This window comes from Sitodiplosis mosellana, unplaced genomic scaffold, assembly GCF_009176505.1.
Source record: "Sitodiplosis mosellana isolate CC-2019 unplaced genomic scaffold, AAFC_SMos_1.0 Smas_scaffold_1, whole genome shotgun sequence".
In the NCBI taxonomy this organism is placed as follows: Eukaryota; Metazoa; Arthropoda; class Insecta; order Diptera; family Cecidomyiidae; genus Sitodiplosis; species Sitodiplosis mosellana.
The window spans coordinates 11620061-11644547 of NW_022595244.1; the positions used below are offsets into that span (position 1 = coordinate 11620061).

The 24487-nt window shown below is 36.6% G+C and overlaps 2 protein-coding genes across 7 annotated transcripts in view; one reads left to right on the forward strand and one right to left on the reverse strand.

Moving 5' to 3' along the window:
- LOC129577948 (uncharacterized) overlaps positions 1-24487 on the forward strand; it is a 35997-nt gene that overhangs the window by 5672 nt on the left and 5838 nt on the right. Inside the window, exon 1 of one of the 5 annotated variants that reach the window (XM_055465848.1) lies at positions 10545-11162. The exons of 1 other annotated variant lie outside the window; for it this stretch is intronic. The gene's annotated coding sequence lies outside the window, so the exon portion shown is untranslated. Of the gene's footprint in view, positions 1-10544; positions 11163-23342; positions 23522-24487 lie in introns of those variants that run through there. 3 more of the 5 variants (XM_055465838.1, XM_055465829.1, XM_055465868.1) reach the window with 3 other exon arrangements.
- LOC129577963 (uncharacterized) lies at positions 614-23384 on the reverse strand. Of its 2 annotated transcripts, none has more exons than XM_055465889.1 (4): positions 22919-23384; positions 2040-2132; positions 1808-1938; positions 614-1665 (listed from the first exon to the last, which is right to left on the reverse strand). In XM_055465889.1, exons 2-4 carry the CDS (start codon positions 2111-2113, stop codon positions 1370-1372), a joined length of 501 nt encoding a protein of 166 aa, XP_055321864.1. In that variant the 5' UTR covers positions 2114-2132; positions 22919-23384; the 3' UTR covers positions 614-1369. The 2 variants fall into 2 exon arrangements, with proteins under 2 accessions (XP_055321864.1, XP_055321855.1); XM_055465880.1 differs by having other exon boundaries at positions 2040-2138.

Sequence of the window (24487 nt, forward strand, 5' to 3'; positions counted from 1 at the left end):
TGAGCAGGTGAAATCGAATGTTTTACAACATGAGAAGCAAACGAGTAAATGGAAGAAAATAAATAAAAAAAACCAATGTTGCCGATGTGTAAACGTGTACGCGCGCGCGCGCCCAAATCATTAAAAACATCTTCATTTTACGTTTGGTGATTAACCAATACGTTGTTGCCTTACCATATTGCGTCTTATTGATGAAGTGTTTGTTTGTGCGCTTCTCACACTTCAATGGGTTTTCACTTCTCTTTTGTTTGTTCAAGTAGCATTTCTCTTGCTCTCGTTTTCATTGCAAAATCGAACGGTTTTGCCGAATGAAATTGGCAAAAATGAAGAGAGAGAGAAAAAAAGTGTAATTTGTTTGAAAATTTAAAATGCAAATTGATTGGCGCGATGTGGTGTTGCTGCGGGCTGCTCACGTATCAAATGCTTGGCTGATTTTTTTTTTTCTTCGTCTGCAGCCAAATCACGGTTAAGCTTTGATCAGCGCAATGATCGTTTAACGCTTTGCTTCGTAGATACATCGGCTCGATTGAGTAAAAGATAATTTCCGATAATTTATTCCGCATATTTTTTTCTCTATTTCAACTTTTTCTAATTGAATTTTAATTCGCCAAAATTACAATTACAAAATACCATTTTATTGTCTGATTAAAAATTCGCACAATGTGAAATCGTCTTCATCATAAACCGATACAAAACCATTATCATCATGTAAAAGCTAAAGTTAATAAATTGAAATTAAAACCATTTGATTCGCTTAAATAAAATAACAAGAGACCCTAGAACTATTCTACGAAGCAAAAGAAAAACAATTTAGACATTCTGTACTTATTCATTTAATTGCCGTTCAATTTTTTCCCCGATGATATGAACAACGTCGCATGTCGAATGACAGCAAATAGTCAACCGGTAATTTGTTTCGCTTAAACAAAAAATATGATTGTAATTCGTCATTATATTCAACGCAAAACTGGTTCAGCTCAAGGTTATGCAATATAAATGCAAAAAAAAAAAATGTGTCGTAAATTAACGTCTCGATGATGTTGAGCGCAATGCAGAGTGTAATCACTTGTGTAGTTGCTGCGGTTTAATGATGGCTGCACCGATATATCAAAGAATTTATATAATTTCGACTTTTGCGACATGGTTTATCGCAGAAAAATCGACGCACTATTTGGTATTGGTGTCGCCGGCTACTTTAAAACCATTCAAATATTCTGCGACTGGCATTTTTAATTCAGCGACTAAAATGCCAGGAATTCATTTTTTTAAAAACCAAACTTAAGAATACTTTTTTTATTGTAAACCGTTTCACTTATCAAGGACAGACGCTCACACCGAAATACTCCCAATACTTTCACATTCAAACTCGCTACTTTTGATTCAACTTCTTATCGATGTCTTGATTGAGACGGGATAATCCGGCATGAAATGTTTCTAACAGTTTGCGTTGCGTTGCTTGCGTACTGCTACCCGCCTGGTGACACGATTTTGCCGTTGAAAAGAGGCTTTGAGCAAATGACTCATATGCATCGTTTTCAAAGAGCTTACGATTGCCTCTCCCATTACTCGAACTACTCTGATCCATTTGCGACGAATTGTATTTACTGTTATTTGACTTTGCCATTTCTTCATTGGTCGTACTCGTTGAAAATCGATTTTGGCAATCTGAAAAAAAAATTGAAACATGTGAATAGATCGTGAATGCATTGCCATCCGAAAATAAAACATGAACAAATGAACAAAAAAAGAAGGAGAAAATGGAAGAGAAAAAAACTTGAACAAGGAAAGACAAAAGGTAAAGACTTACTGAAACAGCGACAAGCTGGACCGCAAACTCTCTTTTGATCATAACACTGGCAGTAGTTTCGAACACAAGCCGACCGCTTACATTTGCAAAATGCTAATTTTTCCTTTGAAGTGCCATTCGCCATTGACGACCTACGACAACACATGTTTTCGTAAAAAAAAAATCCAATTTCAAAGTGAAAATCGATGAAGAGAAAAATGCAAAAAAAAAATGATTGCCATGCAGCACTTACATTTTACTACTATGGAAGTGGATTCGCTGGCGCTGAACAAGAACTCTGATATAGGTAATCCATTGGACAAGCATTATATAGAGCTCGAACCATCTGAAACTTGAGAATATGGAAAGTATGAACAAAACAAAAGGCAGATTTTCGTATCAAAATAAACGGAACACATGAAGTTATAAACATTTTTGGTAACAAAATACGAAATATAACTGATTTGATGCAGAAAATGGGCTTGTTATTTCTTTGAAACGGCAAATCGTTATCACTGCTACTGTTATGTTGTGTGAAACTTGCTGTTCTATTTTCAATACTGTTTAAAATCGAATCTAAACAATACAATGCAATTGAAAACCAATCAGAAGGTGAAATCATTTGTTTGTTAAACGTCTTCGGTTCTTGCATGTTGCAAAATGATTTTATGCAATAAATATAAACTACCTTTGGACTTTACCATCGTCTCTGCTTGTGTTACAAGCCATGTCCATTTACTGGTCAAAAATTAATAGCTAATAATTATTATAATCAATTTTTTCTTTCACAATCTTCCTATACATGCACTCAATGACTCCTCAAATAGTCTCATTGACAATTCTCTATTGGACGAGTACGACAGTGGATTTAGCCATACATCAGAGTTTATTGGCACTTGAAATGTTGTTTTTGTGGCTTAAACGCTTTTTTCAGCATGATGGGAGTGATTTGCTGAAAAAACATAAATGTGGCAATCTTGAAAAGCATATGCAAAAGCTGATGATGGCATCGTTACTTTCAATGTCCATGCATAAACTTGGCTCTACAGTCATGCACATTTGAATGGCAAACATGTCGTTCAAAATGGCATGATAAATTTTCCTCGTAATTTATGGGTATTCGTGATAATTTTCTACATAGTAGTCTTATTTATTATGCACCGAAGAAAATGGAACCGAAGTCCAGTGCTTGAAATTGATTTCAGTAGACAGCTAGTGTGGCTCAACGAAGTTAATTATGCATTCAATAATAATGACAAAAGAGACACTTGTTCGCTTTCTGGGTGCACACAACGGTAGCCCGTATGCATTCGTCTGACATTCATTATGATGGATAAGCGATTAATTTCAATTTTAATTGAACTTCAAATCGATGATGGAACTGGATCGATGCTTATCACGTTGACGAGTCGGTGTATCTGTATGCTGGATAATTGAATGAAACCAGCAAACAAGTGTTTGTACTCAACATTCCAGCATTGAAATGAAGAAAAATAGAAATTTCTCGAAAAAAAAAAATAGTTTCTCAGTTGGTGTTTGTTGTTGTTATTTTTTATTTCTCTCGCTTGTACAGAAAACTGGCATTCTAATTTTCTTGCGTATGTTTGTGTTTCATTTGCTATTCCACAAGTGCTTGTACTTATTTGACATGCCGCGCATTTCTTCTTCTGTTTATGTAGCGAATATTTGTGTTCGCATATATGTGGAGAAATTGAAAGGCAATAAATAAAGACGTAGTTCGGTTGTATATTTTGAGATTGAACGCTTTGTTTCAAGCAGCTCTTCGAGACATCGGACGTAAATTAGTCGTCGGTGCGCTGCGTCGAGCGATTCTTCAATTATTCGAATGCCATCCTGTTCGCTGCAGAATGGAATGAAATGAAGAAAAACGAAAAACCAAACCGCAAAGACATTTGCCGGAGAAAATTGCAATATTTTACAACTAATAGACACGAGTGAAACGAGATGAGGTAGAGAAGAAAAAAAAATGATGTTGGGATTGCGCGTCTCGCAGGAAACAAACACAAAATAATGGCAAAATAAATAAATCTATCGCATTGTAACGATGTTGAGTCATTTGCTATTTTCATCTCGATACTTCCGCTATTCGAATTGCTTCTTTTTCTCTTCTCTGCAGCGTTCGACTCCATTTCTGCGGAACGGAACGCAATTATATGCGAATTTTTAGAATCTGTTGATTGCATAACCGCCGGCAGAAAAAGGCAAATCATTGCCTCGGTATGCAACGTTCGAACGACATAGAGAGAGAGAGCGGAACAGAGTTGTGCCTGTGGGAAATAACAAATCGACACATATCCATCATTCGATGTGATTCGCGCTTTCTTTGCCATTGTTATGAGTCAAATTCAGTGCTCTCATTTCAAACGAATTTTTTTTTAACATCGCATTGTAATTGAATTCATTGCGACCCGGGAACATTGTGTGTATTGTTTACATTGGCTTTATGACTTATTTATTTGCTTCATTTTTTTCTGTTCGCTCTTTCACTCGCTCTCTCTCTCTCTCTCTTTCTCTTTTCAATGTTGGATATACAAACAAAATAGGGCTCAATATTTCCGCCAATAATAAATAAGCCACTTGGCTGATTTATTTCCATTGTGGAATAAAATATATGCATGCATGTAGACAAGAGGAAAAATCCGATCCGTTTGGAATGTAAAGCAATTGAAATGTAGCACAACCCATGTATACAAAACTTTATCTTCTTTCTGTACACCGGGGCTGAGAAATTCGAACTACAACGTGCCATTTTTTCAACTGAACACAGTATCAAAGAAGCAAAATAAAAATCGAAAGAAAAAAAATTGTGCGATGCGATAATGAATACTTGAACGTAAATAAGACATAGCATGATTTACGGATTACTCAGATTTGTTCATACATTGCACGTTCGTGAACGAACAAAAACACCATACATATTAAACGGGGAAGAAAGTCGAACGACGCGCCCGATACTACCTATAATAACAACAACAACAACCGACCAACAACATTTAATTTCCAAAAAATAACGATCTCAGTTTTAACGACGCAAACGCTTGTAATTTTATTACAATTGAATCGTGTCTTTTCTTTTCATTTGGCTGGCAAAAAGAGTATAATCTTGATAGTGTTGAATAAACACATTGGCTTTTTTTTGCTTGTCAACAACACACCATCGTCCGTGATGATACAAGATGTTCAGTGTTTTCATTAAAATGACCCAATTGCTTTGTTTCAACTGTTTCTATGTTTTATGTGTGTGCAACAGCGGCTAACATTACGACTTTGTCTCTTTTTTTTGGTTTGAATAACCATTCAGAAGCAGAACGTGTTCCATAAAGTCGGCGGATTGGCCGATTCAAGACATGGCGCGACAAGAATGTTTTTTTTTTCATTATTTAGATCGAATTCTTGTGCATCGTACGGACACCGTTAGATATAGTACATTATGACAATTATGAACAAGTGTTTTTTTACACTGTAAATGGCATTTTTTCGCTTTGGATCACGTTAAATAGGACAATATTAAGGAAAAGAACGCACTTAGAGCCATGTACTTTTGAAGCAAAGTTCAACTAAATAACTGCGCTAATGCTTCATTTTGCGCCCAGAATAACTCCCATTCTCAACACGATTTTATCTAACCGGACTAAATAAAACAGAATTATTTCTACACTTCATTCATAAAATGACACGAGAGCGGCTAACCGAAATAACATTGACCATAAATTGATCTGTTTTTTTTATCCAAGAAAATTCATTTCATGTTTCTATGTTTTTATTCTTTTTTCTTCTCTTGCAATGAAACAATGCAAAATATTGCGTTAAATACAAAAGACTATTCTGCCGCGATCCAGTTCAATGCTACGAAAAATGTCATGTGCACCAATTCACAATCCATTTGCGGTCAACATGGTAAGCATTTCGATACACACATTTTGTTTTCTGTTCACCACGCAAATGAAAACTTTTTTTGCAGTGTGTGTGTTTTTTGTTTTGTCGCCGAAATTGACTTGTCAAACTGTGGTTGTGACCGTAACATCCACTGTTGGTGTATTCGATGACAGACGATCACACAGCGTCTTTGATTCGTTTGTATGTGTGTGTGTTGTTGTAAGTAGCACACAACTCATACAAATCTGTATACGGTAGCCCGCGCCATTTTCAATCGCTTCATTTTACTTTCGTCGATTCGTTGTGTTCAATCAGTTGTGATCTCGTTAGTGTATACAAAAAAAAAATTTAGCAAATTCGAAAGAAAAACAAAACTCAAAATTGTGTTTTGATAAAGGGAAAAATGTTGGATTCTCCGCAAATAATACAAATTTCCATTAATGACAATACGGAAGACAGTGTGACGGCAATCGGAAATTGTGAAAATGTGTCAGATGATGAATTATCATTCGGAACTTCACATGATGAAGCGGCCAACAACGACGACGACGACGACGACAGCAACAATGACGATGTTGATGCTGTGAATGAACCGCCGTCAAATAAACTTCTCAAATTGAAAACGCCGGAATTTATTCAGCCAAAACCAATAGCATGTTGGAAACCAGTGATAGTCGAAAATGCCAATCGCGCCACCAAACTAGGCATCGAAACCATTTGCCCGAATATTTGTCTCTTTTTTCTGCATGACGAATGCGTCGAGGGTGAAAATTGCTACAATTCGCACAAGCTGCCCGCACACGATATCGTTCGCCAGAGGTTAATTGAATGTGGCGTTCAAAATACGGCCAAACTCATTCGAGTCATTATTGCACGCTGTCCGAAATTGTTGCATCCATATTTTCATGTGTTTGTTGACATTTTTGCCGAACACCAACTGACGGGCTGTTTAATCAGCACCATTTGCATTTGTGAACGTGAACGTGATAAAGACAAAAGATTCGAACTGTTCCAGCAACTGATTAAGGCATTCATTAAATGTGGCGAAACATACACAACGGCCATGGAAATCATTCTGTACAATGCCGAAAATGTGAAACAGGACACGGTCGACACACTGCTCAACATGAATCTGGTTGATGGCATCGGGGTTAGTGAATTTTTAGGTGTATTTCAAACGCTGAATAAGCATCGATTCGTTTTCAATGGACACATTATCGATCGACTGATGTACCTGTGCACGCATTCGGAAAACGCTTTGCCCGCCGATAAACTGGCCGAATTTGCGCGACTCATTTTTGACATTCTCAAAAACAACAAACATGTGCAGAAAACATTGAACAAAATTCACTACAACAACTACATTCAACTGTACAATCGGTATCGTAACCGGAATGGCAACCGTCAAACTCAAATTCATTGAATTTAATCGAATTTTGGTATTTTGCTTTATAGTTTAGACTCCTTTGAATATACAGAAAAAGAGAAAATTTGAATCGTGTTGTTTTTTTTATTTCTATTGGAATTGAATATTAGGAATTGAGGAGATGATAATTGTCATTCATGGGAAAGGTTGGAAAAGGTAAACTGCTTCTTCTTCTTCTTCTTCTTCTTCTTCTTCTTCTTCTGCTTTTTCTTCTTCTTGACAGTTCATTGCTGATGCTTATGATTTTGCTGTGATAAATCTTTTTGGTTTTAAATTGACAACTAAATCGATTATAATCGTGTTGAGCTCCAATCACAGCAAAAAAAGAGTGAAAAAAAAGCAAAAAGACTTTTTTTTCAGAATAGATACCGTTTCGGATTGAAATTCATTTGAAATTGTGCCAATGTAAATTTGTTTATCGACTGATACTAAAACTAAATCATCAGCACTGGCAACACAATCGCTTGTGTTGGTGTGCAATTTGCTTACGACGAACATTTTGATTTGCTGACAGCAGCCATAATCAATTGTCACTTAAAATGAGCAGTAACGATAGGAGACAAAAAAAGCCATTTTTACTGTGTGCATCGGTTTGAGCGAACAAATCTATTCCGTACATTTAACAATCCGATTGAGATCGTACTTTCTTCGAAAAAGTGTAACCAAAATATGGATATTCCAAAATTAGCCACGCTAAAAAGCGCCGAAATTTATCAGCAAAAATTGGATGCCATCGACAAAAAGTATTCATTTGCATCGGATTCGATTGACGTGAAAAAGGACAAATTCATCGAAAAATGCGACTTGTATAAGCAATGGTTCATGGATTTGCGTCAAGTGACCGACGAAGCCGAAAACCTATTGAACAAATTGAAATCGATGTTCGAAATGTCGAAGGGAATTTTCCAAAAATTTCGCACCGATTTGCAACAACTACACGACGATATCGAGCGCGTACGTGACGAATTGGAAAATGAGGATTCGGGTATTGGTGAAATGTTAACATTGGCGGCGCAAATCGACGATGATATTCCAGATCAATTGGATTTTGAAAGTCGTACAACAGCATTGGCCGAAGCAATTGATAAATCATCGCGTGATTTGGATGAATTGTCGTCGAAAATGACGCAGCTTGATCAAATGAAAGCCGATATAACCACACAATTTACCGAATTACAACAGAAATATAACGATTTTTCAGCCGAAATGCAACGAGAGCTCTACACCACCAGCACCGACTAGACGCTCCGACGATTCAATGTGTATTCTATTCCATATGTTTGTCTATTGTTTTATCTCACGAGAGTATTGTTTTCTTTCTCGCTTCTTGTTCATTAAATGATTTTATTATATATTAGTTTTTATCCGAGATCATAATACTTTGATATAAAAAGAAACAGTTCCGAAAGAAAAAAAAAATAACAGGAAACGTCGTAGAGTCAATGCTCAGCCAGCGTAAAATTCGAATTTCACATAGTATTCCAGTTGTTTAAATAATAAAATACGAATAATATAATTTTTATCAGCGCCTCAAAATGATTGTGTTTTTTTTCTTTCTTTATCGCTTTCATCTATGCCAGTGTGATATTAAATAATATTTCATGCATCACACACACTCGCACACCTTAAGAAATGAAATATGCTTCGGAATGAAAGTGAAAAATGTTGTGCGCAGACAGAAAACAGCATTGGAACATGAAATTTCGTTGTTTAATTTTGATCAAGATCTAGGTTTGTCGGCTGTGCGGGTGAAATACATGTTTTTGTTGTTTTATTTCTGAAAAAAAAGCGAAATTAACTAAGATGGGCGCATTAAATTGACAGTAAAATTTGAATTTCCCTTCGATTGAATAGAAAATGGTAGCAATTGTAAATTTCCCCATTCGATGCGTTCGCTGTACACTATGTGTGCATCAGACTGTTTTAGTTTAAAGTGGGAAGCACAGTGCTTACACAATACATTGAACACCAAATTGGTTTTTATTGCTTCCACGCAAGCCACACCGACAAAAATCAGAAGCAACCAACGAAAAGTAAATATATTATAAGAAATCATATGCATTGCATTTTCGAGTAAAGATCTGGTTAAAAAAGCGGAAAATATAAATCAAAATACCAAAATAAAGAAAACCGAAATTCTACGCAGTATTCACGCCTATTTGACCATCCGTTGAAAGGAATGTCGTTTTGTAATTCTCGGCCTTTGAGTTTTGGTTATGCATGAAAGTCATAAAATGACTTTTAGCTTAAAAACAAAACTATTCCACGCTTTACTTTTACCGCATATGCACACACAAGTGCTGTGTCAAGCAGTCCACTTGTGTTATGCATATGTGCCGCGATGATTTTGTGCTCTGTGTGCATCGGTTTTTTATTTTCTTAGCGGCAATTCCAATTAAACAAACTCATGGAAACATTATCTTGCCTCGCTTATTGTTATTTGTGTGTGTGTGTGTGTGGATAGACGCTGCTGACGTCTTTATGATATGCAACCTCAGCAAACACACTAAGAACACAATATGTTTTTAACGACGCTAATTACACTGGTTCATTGTGAACATCATAAGATTTTCAATGGGAATGCCGTTCGTATTCTAGCCTAAGTGGTCTGCTTGAATGCTTGAATACCAGTGCTCGATTCAATTGAGGGAAAAAACTCACACACACACAAAATTTACCCGTAATTACCGCTGTGAGTGTGACAAAAATCGTACAAATTACACGAAAAGCGCATGAATCAAAATTGGGAATCGATACAGAAAACGTATTTTTAGTTTCAATTCACGGGAAGAACACAAAAGTCTAGAAACTATCGTCGTTTGAAAACGCCTGTCTTTAGGCAATAATCCGTATTCCGTCCCACTTGTGGAAAATCAACGTACGCTCGCAGAGTAGAAAGCAGCAAAACGGAGTAGTATTCATCGACCGAATTGTCAAAAATATCTTGTGTTTTTGGTGAAATATTATTTAAAAAAAGAAAAATTCGGTAGACAAAGTCTGAATGGAGAAGCAGTCGGTTGTTGAGCGATAAATACTAATAAGGGAAGACAAAAACCCCAAAGCCATGTACTCTTTGAACTGCAGTCGAGTGCAGATAAAAAGCACAGTGTCTATGATTCAACACATCAATTTTCCATTATTGTTGGCAATGTTTTCCTTTCGGTATTTATGTTTGTTGATGCCGGTTGGATTGTGCTTGTAACATATATGAGCATGTCATTACATTATGTGAAACATACATACGAATACACTTGAGCATGCACACAAACACGGTCGCGCAACCAGCCGCTTCTATTTCGATATGTTGTGCGGAGAGGAACCAAAGCCATGAGCTTGCCACTTTCAATGTGTATACAGGCGAGAGAAGAAAAAGAGAAATATCGCACCGACTGAACGAACGCGTGTGAATACACGGCAACCGAGCGAATAAAAAGAGTGTGTCTGGTGGCGCGCAACACACCACGAAGCATATGACCGCATCAGTACAGTTTGTATATCAGGCAGAATCAGTTCGTTATTAGTCGTCGTCATTGGCGACACGCCACTTATTTTACTGCACAATCACAATTGTTCAGTAGTTTTATTTCTTGTTTAGTTTTTGTTTCGGTTTTCGGTTACTGTTTTGTGTACTGTGCTTTTAATTCGGGATTGAATTTTCTGTGTTCTATCGAGAAGTCGAATCGAATGTTATTGTGTTATAAACGAAACGGAGATCGATAAAAAAAATCACTTGCAAACGAACATTTATCGAAGGCAAATTGAACCACGACACTCATTGTGTATGTGACTAATGAATGACACACTGTTCTCGGAGTGTGCTGATGTAGTGCAATAAAACCAAAAGCAAATATTGACAAATGAAAAGAAATTGAACAGTGTAAAAATTGTATTCCGTACTTATTTGTTTATTTTTTTTCAACAATAATTCGAATTAAAATACATTTTCCATTGGAAAACGAGATGATTTTTTTTTCCTACGCAGCTGGGGAACTCTTAATGCTCGTGATGATTTGAAAATAGAAACAAGTGTATAAGTCCCGTCTGACTCTCTGGGTATATTATTAGAACATTCAATCCTCTTGTAAATCTTCACTTCAACGGGTTTTTTCTTTTCTTTTAATTTTTTCGTTTAAATTATTTAATACGATTAGTCGGAAAATCGATACTTATTCCATGGCGGAAAATAGTTTAAAACCAACTTTTCTCAATGACTTATTTTATTATTGCTTCTACTTAAAACACTCATTTTTGCTATCACAAATTGGTTAGAGAAGAAGAAAAAAACGTAGAGATAATGTGAGTTGACGTAAGATATCTTTTCAACAGATATCGCCGGAATGCTTTATCCTAGCCGCGTAGTTCAAACACACATCTGCTCATGCATTTTACAATTAAAACGCGCTATTTTTGGTGCAATGTCACCAGAAGCGATGAACAAAATGAAATAAAACGAAGACAACAAATAAACACAATTGCATTATATAATTGCCTAGTTTGTCGATTTCGATCGTGTGTGTGCCGGATCGTGAATTTTTTTTCTCGCTCAATAAAATTGAAACGAAGAACAAAAAAAAACAGAAACCAACGACCAACGTGTGCCAAGTTCGTTGCCGTCCACCCGAATGAGCAATTACGCGCGCTCAACACATTATTTAAATAGAACGCGTGCGACATACATTAATTATTACATGATGAAGGAAAACATAAACACCTTGCAGCAGATTCAATTCGATGTACACTGTACATTGGGTAAACATGAGAACATTGGCGACAAAGAAATATCAATACAAAATAATAACAAAAAATTTGTATTTACTAGAGAAAAAAATGAACAAAACCAAACTCAACAACCGTATTTGAGAGTTAGATGATTTTTATTATCGTTCAAAATTGGTTAAAAAAATAATCGTGAACAAATAAAAATAACAACGAAAAAATGCTCAAAACTGAATATTGTTCAGTGAACAACAAACAATTTGGCTAAAATTACGAGTTCGTTTTTCTGTATTTTCTATACAGAACAAAAACTGCACGACAACGTCGATGAAACGACAATCATTGTTATTTTTTTTATTGATTTGTAGCCAGTCATTAAACATTTACTATATTCCAGATGCAATTACGTGTAACACACGAGCCGCGCGTTCTAAATCCATTTAATCCAATTTATATGTATGGCTCAACCTCGATGGGTTTTGGTCTTTCACGTTAGAAATAACCTGTATTGCGGGTAAAACTTCGTCTAATTAAGAACATGCCATTTATGCAGAACCCAAACGTTGACACGGATATCGAAAAACCTTCCCGTACTGCCCCATTCCATGTGAAATTCACAGGAAAATTGACAGGAAAATTGACCGAAACCAGAAATAGCTGTTCTGCATTTCTGTGTATCTGATAATGCGCACTTTAAAGTAATACAAAATGAGAATTGACGTTTTCCGAATTGCGACAAACAAATCGCTATCATTCGTGTGTATAATCATGTATCTAAAAATGATTTCGCTTCTCAAAGATGACGAATAGAAAATAAACGGTGCCCGTTGTGTGCACAAGCCAGCTAGAGAGCATTTAAATGAAACAATGAACACAACAACAACGGCAGTAACAGGCAGAAAAAAAAACAACTGAGCTGTTGAAGTCCGTCAATGTGACCCATGAATGAATACGATTGTTCCAGTCATGCAACAACATCTCTCAGCTAGCTGATTACGAATCACAATCAATTTTTTATTTCTCTCGGTTGCTGAGAGATGATGTAGATGCCAAATTTGTACTTTAAGCCCGTTTTTTTTGTTCACATTCACTCGCTCGCTCCTCTATGTCTCGGCGTTTTCCTTTTGCAAATGTCAATATGGACTCGTCGTTGCATATTTTATGCAAGGCATTCGATTACTGTTATTACACGCAACAGTAAATAATTTCAATTGAGTTGGAAACAAAAAGATATATACAGCACACACATATACACACTCACATCGGAACATACATCAGATCAAGCCGAATACGTCGTTATAAAACCAGCCGATAATTGATAGAGGAACAAAAAAAACGTAAATAAACAATGGCGGTTGAAGATAAAGATACAGCCGTGTACGTATGTATAACAATGCGCTAAATTATGAATGAATGGAAAGGATGGACAGAAAGGCATTCACGATAGCCAGCGCGCTAACGTAACGGACAACGATTAGAAGTAAAATTAATGTTTTTCAATCACATATGTTGATGTATATATAATTGAATACCAACATTGATTCAATGCTATCAGAATTGCCAGGTTTTGAGTGTTTGTCTCTTGTAGTTTTGTTTTTGTTTTGCGAAAAATGATCAGTTGTCGTTTGCCAATAGATCGGTACTTATGTAATACCGTTGCGTTTATCGGTTATTTGTGTCTGTGGATTATTATTAGGGTAACGACATGTCTGCGCTTTTATTTTATCTTTTAATAAACTGGATCAGATGTTAAGCACGCATCATCATCATCAGTTGTTCAATATGGCCTCAGAAATGCGACCGTGTCGAATGGCCTTTTATTGAAATGTGTTTTTTTTCTTTTCAACATCATCATCACTGCCAGTCCATTTAACCGATTATTGAGCGCGAATGCAATCCCCAAAACAAAATGTGTGAAAGAAAAATGCCCGTGCTTCACATTAAAAAATTGATTTCATCTATAAATTTTCGGAGATTTTTCTTAAACACGCTTCGGATTTTTTTCCCCATTGAATACATAAAGTTTGATATGTATGCTGTTGTTGTTTTTCGGAATCGCACTACATTGCTTCGCACATCAATACATTTAATAACGGTAATTGTTGGCTTTTGTGCATCTTTCTCACATTGGTTCACACAATATAGAGCCTAATGGAATTTCTCGCGGAATTGAATCGATTCTGTGAGGCCGTTAAGATGCGCATCGATACGATTCCGAAATGAGGAAAGAAAAAAGGGCTGCATCATGCAAACAACATGTAAGCAAATATAAAATGTTAACACATCTTCCGTTGTTTACGTTTTCTTCTCTCTCTCTCTTCATATTCGTGTGTAAGCGTGCGAGCGCTCAATCGATGACGAGAGCAAGATGATGTGGAAAACAGAAAAGAAACAAAAAATCACCAAAAATTCTAAATATAAAATCAAAAATGACTCCACACTGACTGAACTGATCCAAATAAAAACCGTGCATCCATTTTTAAAAAGTTCAGAAGGTAACAATATCTCGTTTGTTTGTACGGCGTATATATATGTATTTAATCTGGTTGGTTGCCCCGTTAACTCGATTTGGCAAGCATCCGCAATCGGATTTTCCAAGACCTGTAGATAATTTGAAAGTGCGCATTCTGCAGAAAATTTATTTGTTCAGCCTCAGCCTCAGTCTCATTCAATGGTCACACAACACACAATCGGAAGGTTGTGAACATCGAAAACCGCTTAGCCATGCACTTACTTTACCAAGCTCAAATTTCAACGGACATTTCAAACCAAAACGAATGCGTTGGTTCTTTTCGTGTCGCACCACTCCACAGTCCACAGTGTGGACTCCACACACACACACACGAATAAAAATAGAATACAATTCTCAAGACGAAAACAAAATAAATTTTCGCAGTGTTATAAATTTCGTACATTGTTTTGTGACCGAGCGTCAAAATAAAACCGAGGCGTGCAAAAAACACACACCACGCTGGATCACGACACACGAGGCTGTTAGAATTTAAAAGCACACGACGAAAGAAAGAAAAAAAAACACACGACAAACTGCGCATTTGGAGCGGATTTTGTTCTATTTTCGTTGACATGTTATGCGATGACGTCTAAATGTGGGGCATAAAATACGCGTAGCAGTTCATTAAGTTCACAGATTACAACAGACATCGGCAATTCGGAAAATTTAATTTCAAATCTCAAAAAGGGAGCGACGTCGAAGAACTTTAATGGCACTGCATTCCATTCATTAGCAGCCGGTTCTTACCGCATGATGCACTTTAGCCATAAAAATAATAGGCTCCATATCATTATGAGCTTTTTGAGAGAAAAAAAATCTTCTTTTTTCTTTCTTTCATTAATTACAAACGAATTCATTATTTATACGCTTTCGTGGTTTTCGTGTGCCAAGTTCAGATGGCCATAACCGAATCGTCTTCCATGTCTCGTCTTCCTTTCAATCAATTTACTTTTTAAAGTGATGACTGTTTACTGCCTTCTTTTCGCGTATAAAAAAAAATTGAAACTCAAAGGAATGAAACTAAAACTGAAAGTTCCGGACAAAGTAAGAAATTAATTTTTACGACTTGACGCATAAAAGCGTAGAAGCCGTTACGGAAACACACTCCATACAATGCTCTCTCTCACTCGTTCACCGCATTTAAAGCGTGATAATCTTGACAAGTCATTATTTTATTTCAGTCATTCGGAATAAAATATGGTCAATTTTTTGTTGTGTTTATTTCGTCTACGAGCGCTTAAAATGTGTATAAATCCAATGATAAAACGTATAACAAACATAAAATAGAGAAATATTTCGTCTTTCTTGAATATGATGGACAGAAAAAAAAGAAACTTTTATCAAATGGAAAAGAATAGAGAATGATGGGTGAGCAATATTTGTTTACGGACACTTTTGTTCATTCACTCTCAAAATGTTCAGTTTCTAAAATGAACGAAAAAAAACGGATCTTGGTTCCAAGTCAGTAGTAATCAAGTGACCTGGTTGTTTTTACTTTAAAATGCAAACAATTTCATGCGAAGCTGTGAAATTTTTTGGACGCGTTTATGCTTTTATAATGACCCTCTTGCTGTGCTATAGTACGCAGAAGTATACTTCATCCAAATGTAAACAATCGTTGACTTCGAAAGTAGATGATTTGTTGGCGAAATTCTTTGTGTTTTTTTCTTTCACCTGGTGTGATCATTAGGCGAAATTTTGTAAGAATAATTTATTTTGAAATGAAGATAATGACATGTTTCAATGGGCCAAAGAATGTCTCAATTTGAATGACAATGACGCTGAAAGCCGTTCTAATTCCGTAAATCAGGCACCAAATGCTCAAGACTTTAGTCTATAATTATTGAGTATCTTCCCACTTTGGCCACGCTATACATCGGCATATAATTATTGTACGCAGAGAATTCTTTGGAAATCTACTTAAAACGCCGTGACTTTCTTTTGTACGCAACGCGCTGAATGATTGCATTATTGATCATTTTGGTTCAAGTGCCATCGGGTCCGCACCGAAAACACATCACACGAAACCATCAATTCAAGCACCAAAATATTCAAATAAACTCGCGCGATACAATCGATGTGCGTGATATGCCCATCCAACGTAAATATTGTGACAATGTAGCGCAGATCAAAGGAGTTTTTCGCTCAGCATGTGATCATGACAAGCAGCAATATTTCTAATTTTGAGCACACAACGAGAGCTTGTGCGCTCGCACTTCAACCGTCACATCGTTTCGATGAATTTAAGTGCCTGTCGTTCAGTAGAAAAATACCGCATGCGATTGTTACGGTACACCGAAAATCGAAATCAAAACGAACACCGAAAGAAAGAGAGAGAGAGAGAGAGAAAAGAAAAACACACGACATTGTCAATCGTTATGATTGCTTATTAATGCGCTGAAACAGAACGCCAATTTGCATGTGAATGAAGCTGGAAAAAGTGATCATTGATCATCATCGATTCAACAATACTCGTCGTTTTCAGACATCTATATGTATTTGATTGGACGGGGCATTAAATGGCGAACAATGATCGTCGAACGCAAAAATGTCATCTTTGAAACACATCAAACAGCAATCAATTAATTGAATTAATCACATCTCTTGTTGAAATATTGCTTTTCAACGCGCTTTTTTCTCACTCTTTATGTCCCACTCTTTCTGCTTTTCTTCCCATGCATTCAATGGGCCGTTTTTTTTTTCATGATAACTGGTTGTTCTGCACGTATCTCTCTCAGCGCCATCATTTACAAGACTATTGTTCTTTGATTGCGTTCGCATTTAATTTGTTTGTCGAAACGGCGATCTTTTTTTAAACACATCTACAGTATAGTATACGCGGCGAACGCATAATCAGCTTAAATGCTCGACACATTGTCATCAATCGTGAACACATTGCGTTGCGTCTTGCACGATGCACCCAATGAATAAATGAAAATGACACGCAGTGTATATATATGCGTAGTATGAAGAAATAACAGAAGAAACAGAAAAATAAATGGCAATTATTTTAAAAATTGAGCTGAACGATTGTCGCAATCAGCTTGATCGTGTGTGTGTGTGTGTCATTCAATCATCGTGAGCATTGTTAAAAGTTCGCACCATTAGTTTGGTATTATTGAAGCCTGGCACCGCACGGTAACGAGAGTGAAAAGAGCCAATCATTTCTTACAACATACAAATTAATCGGTGTATGTAATCGATGACAAAATTAACGCGCAATTGAAATGTAAAGTAAAATCTCTACTAATTACGGTTTTCAACAACAACGACGACGATGACAACAACTGCAGCAGCAGCAGCAATAACAAGAATGAATTTCGCCTGCAGCATGGAAAATGTGAAATTGAAAATATGCATCGTTTTGTGAAAAGAGCTCACCTTCAGATTGATATGATCACTAATTTGAAATCCCGCATCAAAGGGAAAAAGAGAGAGAGAGAGAAACATCATCACATGCATCGACAAAAATTATCGGAACTTAAAACAGGTCAAAAACAGAATTGAAAATGAATTTAAAAAAAACTGCATCAGAGATGATGCGCCCGCTGTCCGTTGCGATGTGCTAAGGTCAAGCAACTGTTTATCTGTGTTTTGGTCATGAAATCAACAACTCTCTCTCACGCTGCGACAATCAATATATGCGAGATCGGCAGCGTTTCAACTCTTCTTTCTTTTAATTGGAATGTTGTAAATTACAATTTAATTCAATTTGGTTCGACATTTCTTGTTATTTTGCATTTACTTTCTGTTCGTTTTTGCTGCTGCTGCTTGATATTTGTTGTCTTTCTTTTGTGGCAGTGCGCGCAGTTTTTCTCTTCTTTTGCTTCTTCTTCTTCTTCTTGGCCACGATCGTACCGTAATTTGACTTTTATCGGAATAGATATAATTAAACTCGATCACATGCATTTATTTACTGTGTTCGATGCTTTCTCATCGAACTGTGACTTTTCGAGAAAATGAAAACATCAAACGTGTTTTTTTTTACATGCTGGTCGCTCTCTCGGTCGAAGCCGATTTTGTGCATAGAAAGCCAGCGACAGGCATAAATAATGCGATCAAACATTGTAGTGCATTTGGTGCACACAGTAAATGTGTGATCGACGACGATCGAGCTCAATTTTCTATATTTAGCCACCTGTATGTGAACACCAAATTGCCAAGAATGCATTTCAATTGACTGGCGAATCGGTTAGGCCTGTATACAATGGACAATAATAATTTCAATACAATTTGCATTTTTGTTATTTACATTTTATTTTGTTGTGCAAACTGCAGCGACGAAAATTCTCATGAAATTTTCTATTTCGCTGTAAGAAGAACGAAAAGCGAAAGAAAAAAAAGCGAACAGTGCTCGCCGAGCACCATCGTGTGTAATTAAGGTGACTTCAAACGCCTTACGGGCGAAATATTGATTTTTGACAGCCACAAAAAAAAGAGAATTCATTTAATGCGCTACATTGGCAAAGTCACACCTAAGCAAATTAAATGCCCTTGCAAACAAACGAATTACGAGTAAATATTGTTTTGGTTTCTTATCTATCCACTTTGTTTCTCATTTTATTTTTTCATTTCTTCTTTTCTTGTGTTTCAAGTTTTATTATTACAACTTGGCAATGTTTTTTTTCTTTCTGTTGTGTTGATTTGTTGATTGTCGGGGCTCCGTTCGAATTGTGCTGAAATCGAATTTTGCGAACAAACGAAACCCATTACTACTTTTTACTTTGCTTCACTTAATTTTTCATTTCGTTCAAGCGATAGAAAAATCGACAAATTTCAATTTCTAAACACAATTATCATTGCTTGCATTTTTGTTGGTTTTCGAACCCTCTCCATCGCTCTCTATTGCCACGTTTCTATTGTTCAAATCGTGTATCCATAACAATGGGAGAAAAATTTAATCATCCATTTTGCGTCGATTCCAACAAACACATTGCGACATGACACATATATGATAATTGCGTGCACAGTGCAACCGCATACCGTGTATGTATTGTCTTTGGAATATTTGTGCACGCGGCATGCGTGTTCGTATTTACACTAAGGTGTGAACTACATTAAATGGTTATTAAGAAAATATTGGCATAGAAAGAAATGTGTCGAACAATTGCATTTGTGAATGGTATATGGCGTTATCAATGCGGTTTTGTTTATTTTGGCTTTCGATTTGGCCAATAGGTACAATGCCTTTCGCTCGGGCTACTGATAAAACCAGATATTGATTTATTATTAGTTTTTTTTCTCTCGGTTTTTCTCAATATTTGTTCAAACTCGCAATCACATCCGATTGGTTTTATGTGTCACCATGCTATTGACTTCCACCATATTCATTCATTGTTTTTCATATAGGGCACAACGTTTGGCCACACATATTTCTTTCTGTTTTTTTTCTCACTAAAAAACTTGAATCGGAATTTATGGACTACATTTTCAAAAGAAAGAAAAAACGAGCCGGTATAAAATATGAGTCAATGATCGGTTGAATGTGGTTATCATAAAACCAGAACAACAATTTCAATCGAATGCACGAGTTCAATGCTTCTCATATTTTCTTTTTCATTCTGTTTCCTCAATTTAAAAAAGAAGACGAAAAAAACACAACAAAATTTGATACTCGACAATAAATTGCTTTGAAATTCAATCGTTTCTGATATGAAATGACCAAATCGAAAGCGATGCAAACGTGGAAAAAAGCAGTGTGGTCAAACAATTGCAATAGATACAAATCATCGTTTGTATTGATATGCTGCTGCAAACGATGAATAATATTGTTAGGCGTCAGTTTCACTATGCCAGCGCTACATCTCGCATACAAGCAAAAATCTATTTCGTTTTCGCCTGTGGTCGAGATTTTTTGTGTCGATTTTTCCGAGAAATGAGTTTGAGAAGTGAAAATAAAACACTAGCCAAATTGCGATGGCTCGTTGCAAACGTATGATTATGGAAGCGCCATTTTCACATGTGTTTGTTGTTTATTGCACGGCGAGCAAAAACAACAACATTCACCCCGGTTGTATTGAAAACGAGTCGCCGTCTGTATGAGTATAGAGAGATAGATATGTATATGTTCAGAATGATGGATGATTTGTGTTCTTTGTGCATAGATGAAAAGCGGCCGGCAAATGCGCCAGATAAAAGCATTGCCAATGGTGAATTTTTAGGCCGCGCACATATACCTCACACATTATGCAATCCGTGCACAAAGTGGACTGACGAAAAAAAACAACAACCATACGAATAAACGATCGCATCCAGCCAAAAGTGATGGCGAAATCGGACAATAGAGAATTTCAAATTGAGACAGTACAAAGAAAATAAAGCATCTGCCCTCACCGGTCAAACCAAAAATTTGCAAACAACATCGACAGCAAATGAAAAAGAGAAAAAATTATGATGTAAATCGCAATTGGTTTTGCAATTATACACGCGATTCAACAATTTATTTACTGCACTGTGCACCGTTTGACCATTCTCTGTCTACACTCTTGAAATAACAACTGCGAAGAGAGATAGAGACAGCAAAAAAAATTGCATTCAATTCCAAGATGCAAACAAATCGAAGAAATCAAAGAGCCGATCGAGCGGCTGCATCGACGAAACAAACAAAAAAAAAGTAACAAACCAAATTGAAAATTGCTCATAGGCGTTACACGATCTGCATTTCGTCTGTTACTCAAGCCGTAAATCACAAGTTGTATTCCGTTTATATCAACATTACTAACGATGGACTTATCTGAAATTGTAAAATGCTTGTCGTTGCGGCTGCTGCTGCTGCTGCTTTACGTGAGTGAGTGTGTGCCCGCGCCCTACACATGGGCTGCACGAATTCAAAACAGTCGACAGCTAACGAACGATCGGACGAACGAACAGTGTGATCATCATCATAAACATATTTCTTTTCCAGAGATTCTATTGAAATTGTTTAATTTATAGTCGGCTTAGACTTGTAAACACGTTTCATTTTAAATGCGACGGAATCCACGTCGAGAGACGGAGAGATGCACTTCTTTTTCGAAAATTGAAAATGTGTTAAATGTATTTAAATCGGACGCAGAACCAACTGAAAAAAACCGATTAAATGGGAATTCAGAATGAAATCCAAAGAAAGAAAGGGAAAAAAAAGAAGAAAAATCGTTGAGAGAAGAAAAAAAAACCGCACCGAGCCCGATATCATTTTTATTGAAGCAAACAAGAAAAATGATGATTTTTTATGCTTCTCTTCGTAGTTCATATATTATGATTATTTATGCTGGTTCTGGTGTGTATCGGCTTGGTGATCGCTAGTGGGCAATAATCATAGATGTTTCATGCCATGCATATCATATGCACGTCAATTTCTACATCCACAATAAGACCGACGCGCGCAGGTTTAATGGATTGGAAACCTGTTGTCGGTGCATTTTATAACGACTTATTAGCTGCAGCAGCCACAACATTCAGCACTGGATTTGATTTTCTGTTCTGTTTCGTATTCATTCCCGAGAGATGCATTGCTAATTGACTAGAGAGAGAAAATAATTACATTTTCCCTGCATGCTGCGATTCTAATCTTATTTTAATGACGGTTTAACATTGATAAAATGAAAATCCTCTTTGAATTCCAGCTTCTTCTGTCATTTTCGCAGTTCGTTCGACGCACACTCGATCTAACGATATCCGCTGAATTATGTTGGTTTGACACGTGATAATATCATACTTCCTGTTTTCCTTTCATTTCAATTGAGAGCAAAGTCAAGTTACGCTTGACTCCATGTCAACCTGTTCGATTCACGCGCGTCTATTTACCATATAAAATCGATGCATATTGAAATTGACATGCTCTGAAATTATCAACTTAGTTCGCAATTAGAATGGAGAGCATGAGTCAACAGGCGACATTTTAACGATGTAAACATTTCTGTGCACCTCTTCGTATATTACGATACGTTTGAAGACAGTCCATACAATCATTTCAATAAATCATCGGAACACTTCAATTAACTGAAGATTAATTGTAAACTCTGTGTGTGTGTACGCAATTGTGGTCGCAGTTTAGAATGTCAACAACTCAATGTGCGTACGTAACGCATAAACAAGTGCCAAGAATCCACTTTCAAACGGAAATGAATTGATTTGGCCTGTCTCAATGGTCATAATCATTGGTGTGACCAATGCATAAACAAACGGTCACATTACCACCACTCAATTGATTTAGAACTTAAAAATGGTCTAATATTACTTTGATTTTGTTTCCACACTGTAGCTTTTCTCACTTCTGAAACTTGCGGCGTCCCACGCAAAGCGTAAATAAATTTCATACTCCCATGGGCTTCGGTGACTTCGAATCAAATTGAATTTAAACCAAATGAACGGCATCGAAGTGCAGTGAAATATTCTATACCACATTCAATATAAATATACAACATATATGTGTGTGTATGATTGTGTGCGGTTGGTTGGCGTGAATGCACAGTCACACAGAATTCTATACGACGGTACGTCAAAACATGAGAAATATTCGATCGTTCATTGAACCGCCATACGCTTGCAATTTAAGTCAATTAATGCAAATTCTACTGTGTATTCTACTCGAAATCTTTACCTATTTCTCGTTGTTTGTCGTCTACACGAAATGCTGCTACTGAGTTTTGACTATTTGAATCGATTGATTTATGGCATTCGATACGAGTGAACTACACAAAACACTCCAACAACAACACTCACTGGCGTACGCGCGCGCTCACACACAACGTCGTCGCCCAGAAATCACTTCAAAACCATGTTAACAGCGAAAATAAACCGGACTCGATCAATAAACATTTCAAACGGACCGAGACAGAAAAAAAAATTGGCAAAAAAACGACGTGGAAAACGTATTGAACACGTCTTGGCAAATATTAGGCACCTTTGACTCAGATTAGTGGCAAAACACGACGAATAAAAAGAAAAACGATTGAATTTCATGAAAATCTCGCTTAATCCGAAGCCGGTGTGGAGCGCACGGCACACACAAATGCCAAACAGAAAAATTACACAGAACCAGCGGCTATAAACAATCAGCAGCCACTGTTTTTGACGAAATTTCATATGTCAAATCGAAGCGTGTGCATTTTTACAAACACCGTCGTCGGCATCGTCATTGTGGTCGTTGTCGTGCATACACGCCAAACAGCACCAGCCGCCGTTTGCGGTTCAAGCGCCCAAGGTATTGTATATACGTACGTAGAATCACAAATTAAAACACGATATATTCATATCGACGCTTCATTTGTTTTATCGCCAATATTACACACAAACATATTCGTGATTGCGCGAGACTACCCACAATACAAAAAACCATACTGTTTTTCTCTCGGTGTTTTTCCCTCCAAATCGCTTATTTCTCAGTTTTTGTATGTAAATAAAACGTTCCGCACACAGAACCACATAAAAGCATGCATACAATCATCACTGAGCGTCCCATGGACTCGATGTAATCACTTGATTGATAGCTCGTTTATAAACACGGAATATTTCTTTCTTCATTTTTTTTTTCGTAAAAAATAAAAATGAAGAAAAATGCTATTTTTTTTACAACTATAGACAAGCCATATTTTTCCTATTCGTAATTATGCAAGTAGGTTTGTTGGCGATCTTAAATAAACAAAAGATTCAAGTGAACCAAGAGTTTGGCCACATAAAACATTCAGACATTCTATGTAGGGTTTTGCATCATTCCCTCACGTTTTATGATCGTGTGCTCAGCAAGAGCACTTCAAAGAAAGAAAAGGGAAAAATAAACAACAACAACAAAAGACCTAATGAATTGTTTTCTACAGAGGCTGTACGTTGGACATCGACAGACTGAATGGATTTGATTTCGATGTCGAGATTTACAACGAAAAGCCACCGTGAAATTGCACTTTACATACATTTTCAATTATCTGTTAATTTGTACGTTATCTTAGCCATCGCACGTTTTCTATGCAAATATTTTCGGTTGATGCTTATGATGTGTTGAGTTGTTTGGTTCGGCTCGTTCATTTATGCTCATTCTTTTAGGAAATCACTTTATTAATTCAATTAGAAAAATGTTGTGTGGTTTTAAGTCATAACTGAATATCAAGCATGTAAATCATGTTCATTGATCAACTTCTGCGCATAAATCACTTTCCAACAGATGGTTTGAATA